At 34.7% G+C, this 14974-nt stretch overlaps 1 protein-coding gene across 8 annotated transcripts in view; it reads left to right on the top strand.

The window, feature by feature from the left end:
• NFIB (nuclear factor I B) overlaps window positions 1-14974 on the top strand; it is a 259017-nt gene that overhangs the window by 235742 nt on the left and 8301 nt on the right. For 4 of the 8 annotated variants that reach the window (XM_062514005.1, XM_062514006.1, XM_062514008.1 and 1 more), the window contains exons 10-11: window positions 3402-3484; window positions 12302-12390. The exons of 1 other annotated variant lie outside the window; for it this stretch is intronic. In XM_062514005.1, the coding sequence (XP_062369989.1) occupies window positions 3402-3484; window positions 12302-12390 (172 nt within the window). The remainder of the gene's footprint in view (window positions 1-3401; window positions 3485-12301; window positions 12391-14974) is intronic. 3 more of the 8 variants (XM_062514010.1, XM_062514011.1, XM_062514012.1) reach the window with 1 other exon arrangement.

Genomic DNA, 14974 nt, shown 5'->3' on the forward strand with positions numbered 1-14974 from the left:
CTTTTCCTCCCAAAAATTTCAACCCATGGATCATGTTACATAAACCAAAGTTTGTGACATGACAACCAAAATGAAAGGGAAAAGCCTGCATATTTGACCACTATTCAAGGAAAAGAAAATGTCTTTTTTCATCTGAGGTGGACATTGTTAAGACATTGAGAAGCACACCCAGACAGTAAGGTTTTACAATGACTCACAGATGGAATTCCAAAAAGGGACTGGATAATTTGCTCCTCAATGAACTTTCCTACAGAAATCAAACCTTGTTACAACACATACTGAATCCGAGCTATGATAATTGCATGTTAATATAGCTTGTGTCACTTTTAGCAAAAAACAACTGTTGTTGCTAAACAGAAAAATTAAAAGAAAATTTTAATTCCTTGTCATTTCTACAAGGGATGATAGATCCACTGTTTGTGCTTGTTTGATTTTTCAAAATAGAAAATTATGAACTCTAACTTCAATGTTTTAAGCTCTTTACTACATATAGGATCATGTTATTTTTCCTATTGTCTTCAATGGAATTGCAGCTCTAGAAATAGGGGCAAATATCTAGAGAAATGTCTTCCCTTGAGGATATTAATGATCAGTGTTGCAGAATGGTGCTTTTAAATGATGTTCTGCATTTCTGTTGTCCTTGTACTTTTATTTGGACTTGAGGTGGTCAGTGTTACCAGAATTTATCAGAGTGGTGAAGATTTTTTAGGAGACACTTCATTTTCTTGGAAAGAAATCTCAATAGTCTGTAAAAGTATTAGTTTCTTTAGGGATTGTAGCATTAAAATTACTCATTCTAGACCTATTTAGTATTTGAGCTTCAAATGCACTCCCTAACTGTTGGTCTATAATTAATGGAGGCTATAAACTATATCCTCTTCAGGTGCTATGATACTTTAGAACTTTTCATTAGAGTCTGAAGCAGAGATGAAACTCAAAGGCATAAGATTTAAAGGAAGAAAACTGTTTAAGCATTTCTTGTAGAAGGGTAGTAGTAACTTTTGGAGAAACTACTGCTCAAGTATAAATATGTATATATAAACAGATAGATTTTTGGAAACATTTTATTTTCCTTTTCAGTATATTAGGTTAACTAGGAGGCACTAAAGTCTATCTGTAGCCCCACTGGTGATTTGTGGTACTGTTTTTTGACTTTTTAAGTTAGTTTTAGCAGCAAAGTAGAAGCTGTTGCTCTAAATGTTTGCACCAGAATAGAAAACTGAGCTAAGTTCTTGTGCAGTTTCAAACATTTGTGGTTTCATTTGACTTTGACATGATTGTGCTTGACCTACATATCTCTCTTAGATGAGGTCGGGTATTCTGATGAAAATGGCAAAAAAAAACACCACAGTAAATGCCAGAATTGTTTTGGGATGTTTTCTGGTAATATGGCCTTAATCATGATTACGGGAAGGCATACCTAATCTGTACATTGTCCTGCTACCAAGGGAACGACTTGGACTATATTTTCCAATTAAATCATCACCCTGTTTCTTGTCCAATTCATGGTAACCTGAGTAGCTGATTCCTGTTGAACCTTTAGAACATCTTGGCTTAGATACTTTAAATAAGGCTTCCTCATGCTTCCATAGTAGTTTCCAAGTAAATTCTTACCTCTACAACACATAATGAAGAGTAGAAAAAATCCCTATGTCTAAATATTTTTTTGAATGTGGCTGCACTGCCTACAAGATAGTGTGTAACACCTCACCTGCTCAGGGTGTTGTGATTTTCAGAAAACTGCATCTGTCTATCTCCTTGGTAAAGGCCTTTGACACTGGATTGATAACAGTAAGAGCCTGCAAAAAAAGAAGAAATATAGCTTGTTGATGAGCACAATAACAAAAAAATGAGGGATCATGTCCTTCTGATATAAATTAAGTATGAATACCTATAAACTGTATTATCACTCAAACTGCGTTATCAGTCATAATAGGTCCACCACACAGTTTACTAATATTAACTTAACAGGAAAATCAACACTATATATATTTTATGGCTTAATTTTACTTTTATTTGTGGCGACTGATTGATTGGTTCAAAATATATATATATATAGTTATTATATAACTATGTATATATTATATAACTATATATTATATAGTTATTATATATAGTTTTTATATAAAAATAGATATTATTCAGTGTGATAAGAATAAATTGGAAAATGATTAGCACTTCTTTTCATTCCGAAGTGCTATAGCAGAATTTTTAATAATGAGGATGAACATCAGGCTTTAATAATATTTGGGGAACCCTGTAGGTTCCACCATAATTTCCTGCTAATAATTGGTTAATTCTTATGACAATTTTTCAGTAAAGCCTGTTTACTGTATATAAAATATTTAAGTTTTTTTATTTTTTTAATGAATGCATTTTCTTTTTCCTTTCCACATGAACTCAATAATAGTAGCCTGTTTTAGTAAGTACTCTTGTCTAGCTTCTCACTGGCATGTTGGTATATGGTTTTGCTGCTAAGGCTGCCTTTTTTCCAGCAAGTTTCCAGATTGTGATGCTACTGATTGCAGTGTGGAAATCTCCACACTGTGAAGTTGAGTAAGACCACCTAGCTAATTTCATAAGTGGCGCTAAAAGACATGAAAAGGTGATGACTTCTAGAAATTATTGGGCTAGACCAGACAGGAACTTGTCCTACAGGTGAAGGATCCATTCTCTGTAGCTAATTCCAGCATCACTTGACATTCTTTTTTTCCTCAGAAACAGATTTCTTCAATCTTCTGTAGCAGGCAGCGAGAGAATTATTTTAGTAGCTCCTGTCAGAAAAAAATGTTTTCTGATGTATGGGGTAGTTGAATATTTACTATTATATTGTAGAGTGAGAACTAGCTCCCTTCTTAGAAAATATTATTCAGATTATATCCCATTACTGCAAAGATTATTTTCATGCCACATGAGTAAACCAAACTTTTTATTCTAATTTATGTTTTTCTTTTAAACCAGTCATTTGGTGTTTTCTTGGTAAAAACAGGGGCTTTACAGAAATAAAAATAATATGATCATGAATATTTTCTCACAGCATTTTAATTTCAGTGATTTCACAGTAGCTTTCAATTGGCATAATGGAAATTAAAAATGTGATTAGTTAAAATAAATCCATTATGAAATAGCTAGAAAAAAATAATCAAAGGAACTACTATTGTCAAGAGATATTATTAGGATTTACACATGCAGCTTCCATTGAAGTTTATAGGAATTTACACATGCCTTTCCAAATTTGATTCAGGATTTCTTTTGCTTTCTTTTAAAGAAAAGACAAAGACACATCCTATATATTGCAAAATCATAACTCTGGATCTCTCATATTTGTACTGTACCTGCACAAGGTAATAGATATGATAGGTTGGTATTTTTATCAATATGTTTTGTTCTTCCTTAATCAGCCTACACAGCCTCAGGCACATCCCAAGCCAATCGATATGTGGGACTAAGCCCAAGAGACCCATCCTTCCTACACCAGCAACAGGTGGGCAAGTTTCACATAGGTGTAATGATATAGAGAAGATTTTGTGATATTTCCTTCCTACATGCTGCCACTGGTATCTTGGATTAGACTGAAATCTTGAGGGTTTCAGTATTTGTCATGTGAAGATGAAGATTTTCAAAACAAACTGAATGCTTTAAGAATTATCAATTTAGCTTATTCTTTGTTTCTTAGATTTGTTCCATCTTAAGGAACACCTAATATGCTTCTTTCAATATTTTATTTTTCCAGAGCTCATACATTTAATATTTAATAGAATTTTAGGAAGTAGAATGAAATGTTTAAGAAATAAATACTAATTTCAAAATCAGTTTAAAAAATAAACAAAACTTTCAAAGCAAAAAAATACAGTTTATTATTTTCAAGTTGTTTTGTTTCCTTTTCCTCCAGGTGTTTAACACGTTTCTTCATTTTAGTCTTAGAAGATCAGTTGTAAAACCAAATTCTCAAGGCAACATCATAATTTCCAGTGTAATAGATTTAAATTAGTCTGCTGATTTAAAATGTGATAAAACCACGTTTTGGTTCTAGTTTCTTACATCATTTATATTTCAAGTAGCATTTTAAATTTCACATCTCATTAATGTTGTAAATTTAGTGCAAATGAAGTGTTTACCCAAACTGTGAAAATATAGAGCTGAGATTAATGATGGCCTACAAAAAAATTAGCTGCAGTTAGTAGCAAAGCCATGCACATACAGAAATGGTACATTAGAAAAATAAATTCAGACTCTTTAGAATTTTAATGTACTTTGTGATGTGTGCTTGTGTTCCTCTTAGATCTTAATAGTAGAGGACTTTGAAATTCACAGCATGAACAATGTTACAAGGAGAAAAGCAGAATGTGGCAATAAGAAAGAGGGTGTCAAATAGGCCTTAGTATTTGTTGTACTATATTTTTCTCTCAGACTTGGATTCCTGTCAGCAGTTTATATATATTTTTGTTTCATTTTTCAGTAAAACCTACCTGTTCTACATTGCTGAGATATAGCTGACCCACTCTCAGGTTGAGGAGGCAGGATATCCATTTTAAAGGTCATCACATGTAGAGTTCAGAGAAAATAATAAAGAAGATCATTTATTCAAAATAGCTGATATGTTGCCAAGCATTTTTTAACTAGAAAGATCTAAATTCAAACATCTGTGCACTTCTGTGAAAATATGTAATGACTATTAGTGGTTTTTCCAGCCATTAATTCCTCAATAACTTTTCTGGCATATTGTTTTGTTGGACTTTTTTAACATCTCAAAGATTTTTTTAATTATGAAATGTGTTATAATTACTATGCCTTTTTTTTTTAAAGATACGCAGCATATCATTATGGATTTTTAAAGCACACACAGCGCCTCTCTTTTTTATGCACAGTGAATGTAATTTATAGAGTTATTGTGAAGTTTTATATAGTATTCTTTGAAATATTTCTGACATCCTGTTGATTTAGGGATGTGCCATAATTTTTTTTCCCCTCTGTATTTTTGGACACAATTTTTTTTCTGCAGACTGCTCCTGCTTAGGCCTACTCCACCTTCCAAGCTCTTTGGAAGACTTCTAAACTTCACAAGCCAGAAAGTATAGAAGCATATTTAATTTTCTCCTGACTGGTTTTTGACATATATATTGCTAATGTTTTGCTTTTTCTACTTATTTTTGTCTTTGTGTAAATCAAAATAGATTTCAAAATTTCAGCAGTGTGTTTGGAACATAAAATGAGAGGGAGCTCAGAGGTCTTTGGTGTTTACATGCATTATGACTTATACTCCCTTTCATGGTAAAACATGTAGCCAAGTGGCTTAAAGGGAAAGGGAAGCTAAGTTAGATTTCACATGCACTTCAGAAGCAGAAAAATTATTTAACACCACTGTGTTAAACCAATGTTCTCCTTTCTGAAGTGTATTGCTTCATAGTCTCATAATGTTAATCCAAGAGCATCAACTGGTGACCAATGAGCCATGTAGTTTATTTTAAAATATCAACGTTTTATTGTCTTTGCTCTTATCTCACTATTCTCTTCTAACATATGCAATGGATGTATCTGTGTTTGCCTGAGTGTGTTTGTGTGTGTATGTGTGAATGGATGCCTACACATATGTAGAAAATTAAGGAGTAGTATATACAGCTGAAACCATCTGAAAATCTTAAAAAAAAATCTCTGAGTTCTTAAACTTGAAAGTTTTTCAGATGGATAGATATGAACATATAAGTATGTATAGGTAGGTTTCTAATGAATTAGTTACCTTCACTCAGTTCTGAAGGTCAGATGCAGAGATGACAGAGTATATACACACACACACACACACACACACACACACACACATATTACCCAGCAAGTAAGCTAGAGCACTGTGATTGTCTAAACAGCTTTAACAGAGCAAAGGTTATCCTTCAGTAAGGCAGAAATAGGATTGATTTACTATGTCCTTTCACTACTTTACAACAATTTAAAAGAGACCACTCTTCTTGTGGCAGATTTTAAATGCATTTGCTTTAAAGCAACCCATGATGAATGAAAAGAAAAATCAAGGGGTATGTGAAATAAGGCAATTAATCATTTCGTATTAGTGGAGAGAAATTTTCATTTAGAAATCCAGTGTTTTTAGTTCCAGAGAGGTCTTTTAAACATTCCCCATAACCTTATGCACAGTGACCCCCCTCAAGAATAAATATTGTCACTGGTACCTTTTTTACTTCATTGGAGGAGTCTTTATGAAGATTTATTTTCTCTGGCTATGAGAAATATCGGCACCTATACTTGAGTACTTTTTGTTGCTATTAAAAAGAACCATTATGTAGCCCATTTAAGTTACAGTGACCACAATAAATTTAAGTTACACACGTGTTTTGCAACACACACTTCCATGGAGTCCTGACAAAGTGATAGCTTGCTAGAAATTCCAGTAAACGGTGTAAAGCACAGCGCATCCTGAATACTCACATTTACATGGGAAGCACTGACTAAAACTCTGGAAGACAATGCATATTAGGGCCAGTGGGAGAATTTGTTGGCTTTTACTTATCTGGTTACTTTGAAATTATGGTGTTATATGTATTACTTAGCCTGTAACATTGATAGTTAAAACGACCAGATTCTCATGGGTAATTATAACTCTGCAGTCCAGTTTCTGATACACTAGCTGGTCAATCTTCCCATTACTTTACTTGAAATGCCAGGTATTTCTATGCCGTGGCATGAAAAGTTACAAAAAATACTTCTTGCTTCAGTGGCATTTGAAGAGTTATATGTATCTTGGCATTATCTTGTAAAAAATTAATATCAGACCTCCTCTGTCTATTAGAAATTATTAGTGACCACTAGTTTTCCATTTTTTTTGATTCAGCATCAGCTTCTTAGAGTTGATAAGTGTTGATAATGTAACTGCAGGAAGAATACCATGGGAGAATGCAAGGAATGCGATTAAGAGCTACTACCTGAATGAGAGAGTTTTTCCTAATGTTATTATTGGTAATTGGTGGAAGTATTTTCTAAAGCCAAATCTACTGCTTTCGTGGTCTTTATGTGTGCTGAGAAACATCCTAACTAAATTAAACAAAAGAATGGTTGGATAATCTTTGCAATTATATAGGTGCACCTTCATCCCCCTCCTACCCTTAATTTGCATTTATTGAAGATTTGTGGTTTCTAAGCCTAGACTAGAGGAAAAAGCAACAAACCAACAAACTGAGAAAGTCAGTCAAATTCAATCTTTTATAAGTAGCCATAATTTCTCGCCAGATTCTAGTCTTGTCTGCATTTGTCTATGTAACTTTAATGGCAAGATCATTTGCTCAGTAACAAAGTCTTAATGACTAGTATCTTAATGGTTATGTGATGATATTTCTTTAGCCTCCCTGTGTCACACTCCTCCAGATTCATAGATTTATTATGGAATTCAAATGGCAGTGTCAGGTTGTTTTTTACAATAATGCTAGGAGTTATTACAAATACTAGTCATATGCTTTGCCTGTGTCAACAGTTTAAAAAGATGGATGGATGGATGGATGGATGGATGGATGGATGGATGGATGGATGGATGGATGGATGGACGGACGGATGGATACATAGACACTTGTATTTACTGTAAATGCAGGTGAATGGAATCACATAAAAATAAGGTTTCTCTTGGAACGAATGAAATAACTGTAAGCTTTTTTTCTTGACCATTTAATTTTAGCACAACTCTAGGCCTTGTATGGATGATTCTATTTTTAATTAGAAAACATAAACAAATGGAATAGCTATTAAGGTTGTTTACAATAATCTCTAGAACTTTCCTGCCACTGTGTTAACTAATGCTGGCCCAGCTGCTGAGGAGTTAATGAACTCTTCCAATCTTTGCACTGGTAAACTCAATGGCATGGCTTTCACTAAAGCTTGCAGTTTCTGGGTATGGTATTCTGTGCTCATGATTTTTGCACAGACTTTACAATTATGAGTGAAACTTTTCCAATGTACATAGTAATAAGGTCTCCAAAATGAAAACTATAGATAGCTTTTTATTTTCTACAAATGCCTTCTCTGTCTCTTCAATAGAAAGTTCTTACCAGATGTATCCTTTAGTTATTAAGCTTCACAGTTCAAAATGTAGTTCTCTTCATACTGTTAATCATGGAAATTTTGAACTTAAATGTCCACTGAACACAGAGTACACAGAGTATTTGTTTACAAAATGTTTTGAGTGGATGTTACTTTTATATTCAGCAGCAGGCTGAAAGAAGAGCACAGGCGGACTCCTAAGAGAACTTGTCAGTAAAGTCAGGAAACAGGTTATCAACACTTAGCCTGTTCTTATTGTGTCCCTTATCATAATTGACAGTTTGACGTAAAACTGGGTCACATGGTAGCCAGGGAGGTATGTAAATGGCTAAGAGGTCACCTTTCACATATACTTGCTGGAAAGGAAACACATTTAAAGGAAGTTTCAGTCAGAACAATGACAATATGCAAATGTTAAGTTTTATGGGCTTTTCTCTACTAACAGAAGCTACATCAGTCTCCTATTACACTTTCCAAAATACAATTAATCTTTCACTATCTATCACAGAAACTTGAAATGAATGTTAGTCTTAGTCTTCTTTAGATGCGAGGTTACAAAATCTGCTTAAATAGTAAACCCTAAAAATTATTCATACTGGGATTAAAGATGGAGCTGTTGGCTGTGGGTTTTTAATGTATGTGTGATTTGCATACTTAAAATGCTGCAGGATGGCTGTGCTTTCAAGGTGCTGTTTAAACTGTGAAGACAGCTACAGTAAAATCTAGCACTTCGGTAGAACTTCACATCAGTATGTCTCACAGATCTGGAAAGTGCAAAACAAAATCAGTTTCCTGGCATTTTACAGAACAGAAGTATTAGGTCTACTGCTTTGCTTGCCTCCAGGCCTGTGTCTACTTCAAGGCCTGTGTCCACTTCAAGGCTTGTGTCCTCTTGCTGTAAAGTGTCTGAGGTGAATGAGGGAGTTGCACTGCCTCCCAGGAGAAGTGCATGCAGTGTGCTTTGTGCTCTCTGCTGCTTCACGAGTGCACAGGTGGGATGTACCATAGGCATAAGGACAGAGCCTAGGATCCAGGACTAGGAAAATGGCTAGGCTACCTGTGAGGATTCCTCAGCTCCTGCAAGGCTGGGAATCCTTTTCCACTTCATAAAATAGACTAATCTTCTTTCTTTTGTGGTTAAATGAGAGATAAATAAGAAAATACTTGATAATGTTTTCAGCTTGGAAAGTGTTATGGTAGTGAGGTTCCTGTGGCTTGCCTTGCTAAGAAAACACAGAACTGTGGACTGAAGGTCAAGTCTGTTCAGCAGCCTTCTAGGAAAGACTTTTCACCATGTGATATGTCAAGTCAGGCAATTTATTTTTCATTCATAACATACATTTGAGAAAATTAGTGGTGTTTTTCACCAGTTATTAGATATATCCTGAGGACCATTTCTTATGTCCCTCTACTGAGGAAAGTAAGTTTTCTCAAGTAGTTTCCTGCCTCTCTTCTTCACATATCCTGCAGAGAAACTCTTTTAGATAGCTTATGGTGGGTGAGAGTGACTGTGCCTTCTCATCTCCAGCTAATACTGTGACATAATTTTAGAGGTACATAGGTTACTCTGAGGAGAAAAACTGGCCAGAAAGCTTTCAGTATGACTCCAGACAACATACAGCACTTGAAATACTGTGATGAAATGCCCTATGTCCTTCCAAAGCTTGGTACTCATGTCAGGTCTGTGCATCCAAACTTTCCCTGCTGGTCTGTCAGGACATCTTCCAAGGCCAGCCTCCCACTGCTGCTATGGACTTCTTCCATCAAATGGAGCCAAGGTTCACAGAGTTCTATTTAACTCTACAGTATTTTTACCCAGAAGCCACTCAACACATGGATAGGATGCAGATGAAGACTTTGGAGGTGATATTTGTTAATCTTAGACATGCAGAGATCTTTCAGCAGGAGTGACTTGGGAGAGGAAGTTTTATGTGAGGGAGATTTAAAAAAAAGTAAAATTCCAGTCAGGTTAATTTTTAAAGACAATGGGACAGCTATGTGAGCCTAGTGAGGAGTGTGGAGTAGCAGTTTGTAAAGCTGGGAGGGTGTATTTCAGTACAACTAATACAGTCCTGGGCTTGTCACAGAATCAGTTGTCATGCAAACCTGAACCTCTCGACAGTGTTGTCAGTAGTGGAGGCATGGCACAGCTGGTGCAGTGAATAGCACTACAGTACTAACTGTGTGTCTCATGGAGCATGGACCTTCATATAAATGTGCATGCATGTGCCAACAGCTTGGGTATAAAATATACATGTTGCATTACTATCTTTGCAGTGTTGGGAAGTATGTGAATTGAGGTAAATATGACTGTATATAATAAGAAGCATGTCATTTCTAACATTTGTGAAATATATTTCAAAAGCTTTGTGGTGCTTTCTTAATGATAAATGTAACACATTAACTGTATGTGTGGAAGCCTTTCATACAGACTGTGGGAAGGATACAGTGATTTAGTGCAGAAGCTAATTTACTAAAATGCAGTATATCAGTCTTTTACTGTTTTCCTCAAATGGCAAATGCAATTAGGTTCTATATAGCAAGCTAAGTGCTTACCAAATTTCTGAGTTAGACCTAAGTGAATATAATAATTTGGTAACACTAAGTTTTTGATTTTGGTATATTTTTAATGGTTCTAATAAGCCAATTCATAGATTTTATATTTTGTGAAGAAGTAAAAGAGAGGAATGAGTGGGAGGGTTTAACCTTTCAGTCTTTTGTTTCAGCTGCAAGTGAGTTTTTACAGCTAAGTTATGAATCTTTAAAATATGCATTTGTAGTGAAGATGATGACATCCTTAAGGATAATAGCAGAAATATGTCTACTGTACATTGAGTAACTGCGCTGACATATTTTATGTTTTCATTATTAAATCAGGCTTAGGGTCCTGTTTTGTATAGTGACTAAATCAAATGTTTACTTACCCATTGCTTTAAACATGTTTAATATATTTTTCACTGTTACCTCTAGCAAACTTTTTAACTGCATGTTTCTTTTTCTGGTTAATTTCATGTGGTTTAGTCATGCTTTTAATGGCCTTTAGAAGGTCCCTTGGAATTCTTTAGATAACAAACAAGAAACAATCCCTATGAAAACATCAAAGACTAACATTACCGTTTCTCAGACCTTAACAGCAGGAAGCTTATTAGTCTAACAGCCAGACAGGGTCAGGTTTGCAATATTGTCTTGTCCTCAGCATTTGTATTTTTCAGGAAAAGACTGCAATAAATTGTGCTCCTGTGAAAACAGTTTATTATAGTTTGTTTGCTGTAGCCTGTGCTATCTCAAAAATGTGAGCATGGATAGAGAAAACTAGATGTATCGAATGCAATGAAACTCAGCAACAATATCTTCAATTGAGAGTGTTTAATCATGTATAATAGAACAGCAATTTATATAAACATGACTATACAGAGAATAAAACATATATTTTCTTCAGAAGCCAGATAAGATCACTTTCTTAAGCTTAAAAATAAGAATCATATATTTTCAATAAATCTGCTAATACTATTGGGCAGCTGTTAAATAAACAGAGCTGCCAAGGGCTGCTTGAACAATCTGTGAAGGCAGAACTGATAATTTGAGGATCAGGGAGGAATTTGTTTCAGCTAATAATTAGTACATTCTTCATTATATAAAAATACAGTGAGGTATTTTAAATTCTACTTTTCTGAGTCTGAACAAGATTAGATTATTTTATCACCTCTTGCTAATACCACTTTCAGTAACACTAGATTAATAAACTTCAGTTACAAAACACCTTTACTCTTCTTAAATAGCAAGGTAACAACATACGGTTTGTTTAATTTTGGCAAATTTTCTATAAATTGCATGTCTTCTATGTTTGACAAAAAGCATGCTAGAAGATATTGATTATATATTGCCTTACTCAATACATATTATATAGAGCATTGCTTAAAAAGCCAGCATAATTATTTCCTTTCTTAAAGTATCGCACTCTTGATTATTAACATTTCCTTTTATTACAGCTCAGTTTGTAATCTAATAATGGCTAATTGTTTGCTACACACTAGTTACTCTTCAATGCTTTATTAATAGAGGATTATATTAAAGCAGCATTATATTAAAAAAATCTATAGGCATTTATTTCTCAAAATAGGTTATTTTTCTTTGTCTTATTTTTAAAGTTACTTCTTGGGAAAGTAAGACTTTTGCCATGTACAGTACTAGTTTGCATGTATTCATTTAAATACTAAAAACTGTAGTATGCTCGATCCATATCTGACTGCTAGGTTTCAATTGACAGCTGAGAATTTGTGACTGGACCATGAATCAAAACGGCAGGCATTTATACCCCAGTGCCAGTGAGGATACATTGGGAATTGCTTGGCAAAGGTAACATTTTAATTATTTCCACCCCCTACACCGCCTCTAAAATAAAGTTGCATAGAACGACAATATCTGTTTTAGTGGGTCTCCAGAGGTATATATGACAGTATTATGATCAAAATATGTGTGTAATATTTCTCCTAAATGCATTCAGATTATCTTTGATGTAAACTGACTTTAGAAGGTCCCTTAATGTAACACCTGAAATAACGTTATGCTGTCATCTGCAAAGGGTTTGTGAGTTGAAGGAAATACTGATCTTAGGTTTTAAAAATGTCATTTGCACTCATATTTTTGGGACCTTCGTGGTTAACAGAAAGAAAACAGTGCTGTTAGGGGAATAGATAAGTATAATAATAAATGCCTGAGGTGACGATTTTTTTGGGGCAAGAATAACTACATTATTCTGAGACATGTCTTACCAATTAGCTGGTGTAGTTTTAGGTCACTAATATATACCTGAAGGTAAGATATAAACCATCTCATTTTTCAAGTAAATAACAGAATAAATAGGAATTATTTACAAAAAACTGTTTCTTTTTCTACGAGGCCCCCCCTCCCCCTGCTAAATAAACCAAGCAATAAAGTAATTTAACCTTTGATAAATTACTAATTTATTGAATTTTATATCTCTTGGTATATAGTAGCTTATAGTAACAGCAGAAGGTATATGTTTATCTAAATAGACATATAAATAAATCAACATAATTTTGGTACATCAGTTTTCTCCTCTTTCACCTACAGGATTATCTGCAGCACTCAAAACTTAATATGTGTTGTACATGTAAAGCTTGTTGGTTGAGAGCCTACAGATGATGTATTATCCACTCACTTATGACATAATTTCAAGGGGTTTTTTAATGTATGTGTACATGAAAATATATGTACTTCTGGATAGTGTATGTGTGTGAGTGTAATTTTTATATATTATGTAAAAATGTGGTTTAATGCATTTTCTGATAGTACTATGGATTGGTAGAAGTTTTGGGACTTTTGAGAATCAACTTGGAAGGGATATTACTAAATTTGAACATCAGTGCTCTTTAGAAACCTGAAGATTTTTTTTGTATGTGTTTTTTTTGTGTGTGTGTGTTTCTTTTTTTTTTTTCTGAAACAGTGTCTTAAATATGGAAGAATTGTGCTGGTAAAGTAAGGCCTTGTAATTTCTGTCCTTATATATTAAATAGTACAGTGGAAAATTAGATAGTGGATTCACCTCATCTCCTCAAGGGCTGTGATTCTCATGACAAATCCCCACCATGCAGTAATTGGCAGAGTTTTCAATGTACTCCCAGTAGTAAATCCAAACTGAGCTTTTATAGCACAGAGGGGGTGATTTATTCTCCCACTACAAAGTGGCTTTTTCAGGGCATTGACAGGTGTTAGAATGTTACATCACAGCCACCTATCTAGAAACATCCTTACACAGTTTTAATCAGTCATCACTTGAGCCTCCCTTAAAGCAATGACAGCTGTACTGATTGAAGCACTGTCCTAGTGTTTGCTGAATTCTGTTTTTCAGTACAATCACATAACATTTCAGGCATAAATTGTGAAAAGAAAGAAGTGGGGGAAACATTTCTGTGTGATGATCAAGAAAATTTTGGTGGTAAATAAAAGCCTGCTCCATAATCCATTCGGTGTTCTAGACCACACTGCTTTGCAGATCACTCCCAGAATGCTGCCTGCTACTGTGGCCCTACCAACGTACATGAGCACTGTCAGAAGAGCTTGGGCACAAATTCTGCCATGGGCATTTTATTAGAAGCCTAGGCTATGCTACTTGCTCTTGGATTACAGCCTTGAAGAGCAAGGAAACAAACCATTCTTCCTAAGCAGATGGCTTTTAGTTCTTGGGTTTTGAAATGTGACATTCTTCAAATCCCACAGAAATGAGGAGCTAAGAAGAGACAGGCTAAAGAGCAGTGGGCCTTTCTAACACTAAAATAAATGTTAAAAAAACAAGAATATATTGCAAAAGTAATTGTCACAGGTTGGCAAAGAAATATATCCCAGTCCAGATGAGTTTCTGCAACTCCAAATGGTTTGATAAATGCTTGATTATGGGATTTCCTTAGATCTGCAGAGCCCATTTTGATTGTCCTCGATCTCACCTTTTACATCAGGAATTTTTGGCCAGGTATACTGATTTTTCAGCAGTATTATTGATGTCAGGCATGTGAAAAAGTTGTCAGTCCCTCAGTGTTAGCTGCCCTGTCTCTACAGATATCGGGTAGCAGAGAGGGTCAGGTTGAAAGCTCTGTCATAAAGCATTGCTGGTGAACCGCACCTTGGAAGTTTGGAGAAAGTGAATGACAAAAACCTGCCATTTCTGTGTTCTTTGTCTTATTAATATTTACCTGTCACACCTCATGGTAGGTACAATGCATAGATTTCAAAATTTGTTTTGTTTTGTTTTCATAGAAAATTATGCATCTGTTGGCATTTAAAGATTGAGGTATAAGACAGTGGTGGTGTGTATGCAAAGGCCGAAGTTTGCACAAAAGAAGAAAATATGAATATCTGCATAGCTGAGTTAAACATTCTAGTATCTTTAAAGGAAGTACTTATATTAAACATTCAGTGAGAA

The sequence above is a fragment of the Cinclus cinclus genome, chromosome Z (assembly GCF_963662255.1).
Source record: "Cinclus cinclus chromosome Z, bCinCin1.1, whole genome shotgun sequence".
NCBI classification, from domain to species: Eukaryota; Metazoa; Chordata; class Aves; order Passeriformes; family Cinclidae; genus Cinclus; species Cinclus cinclus.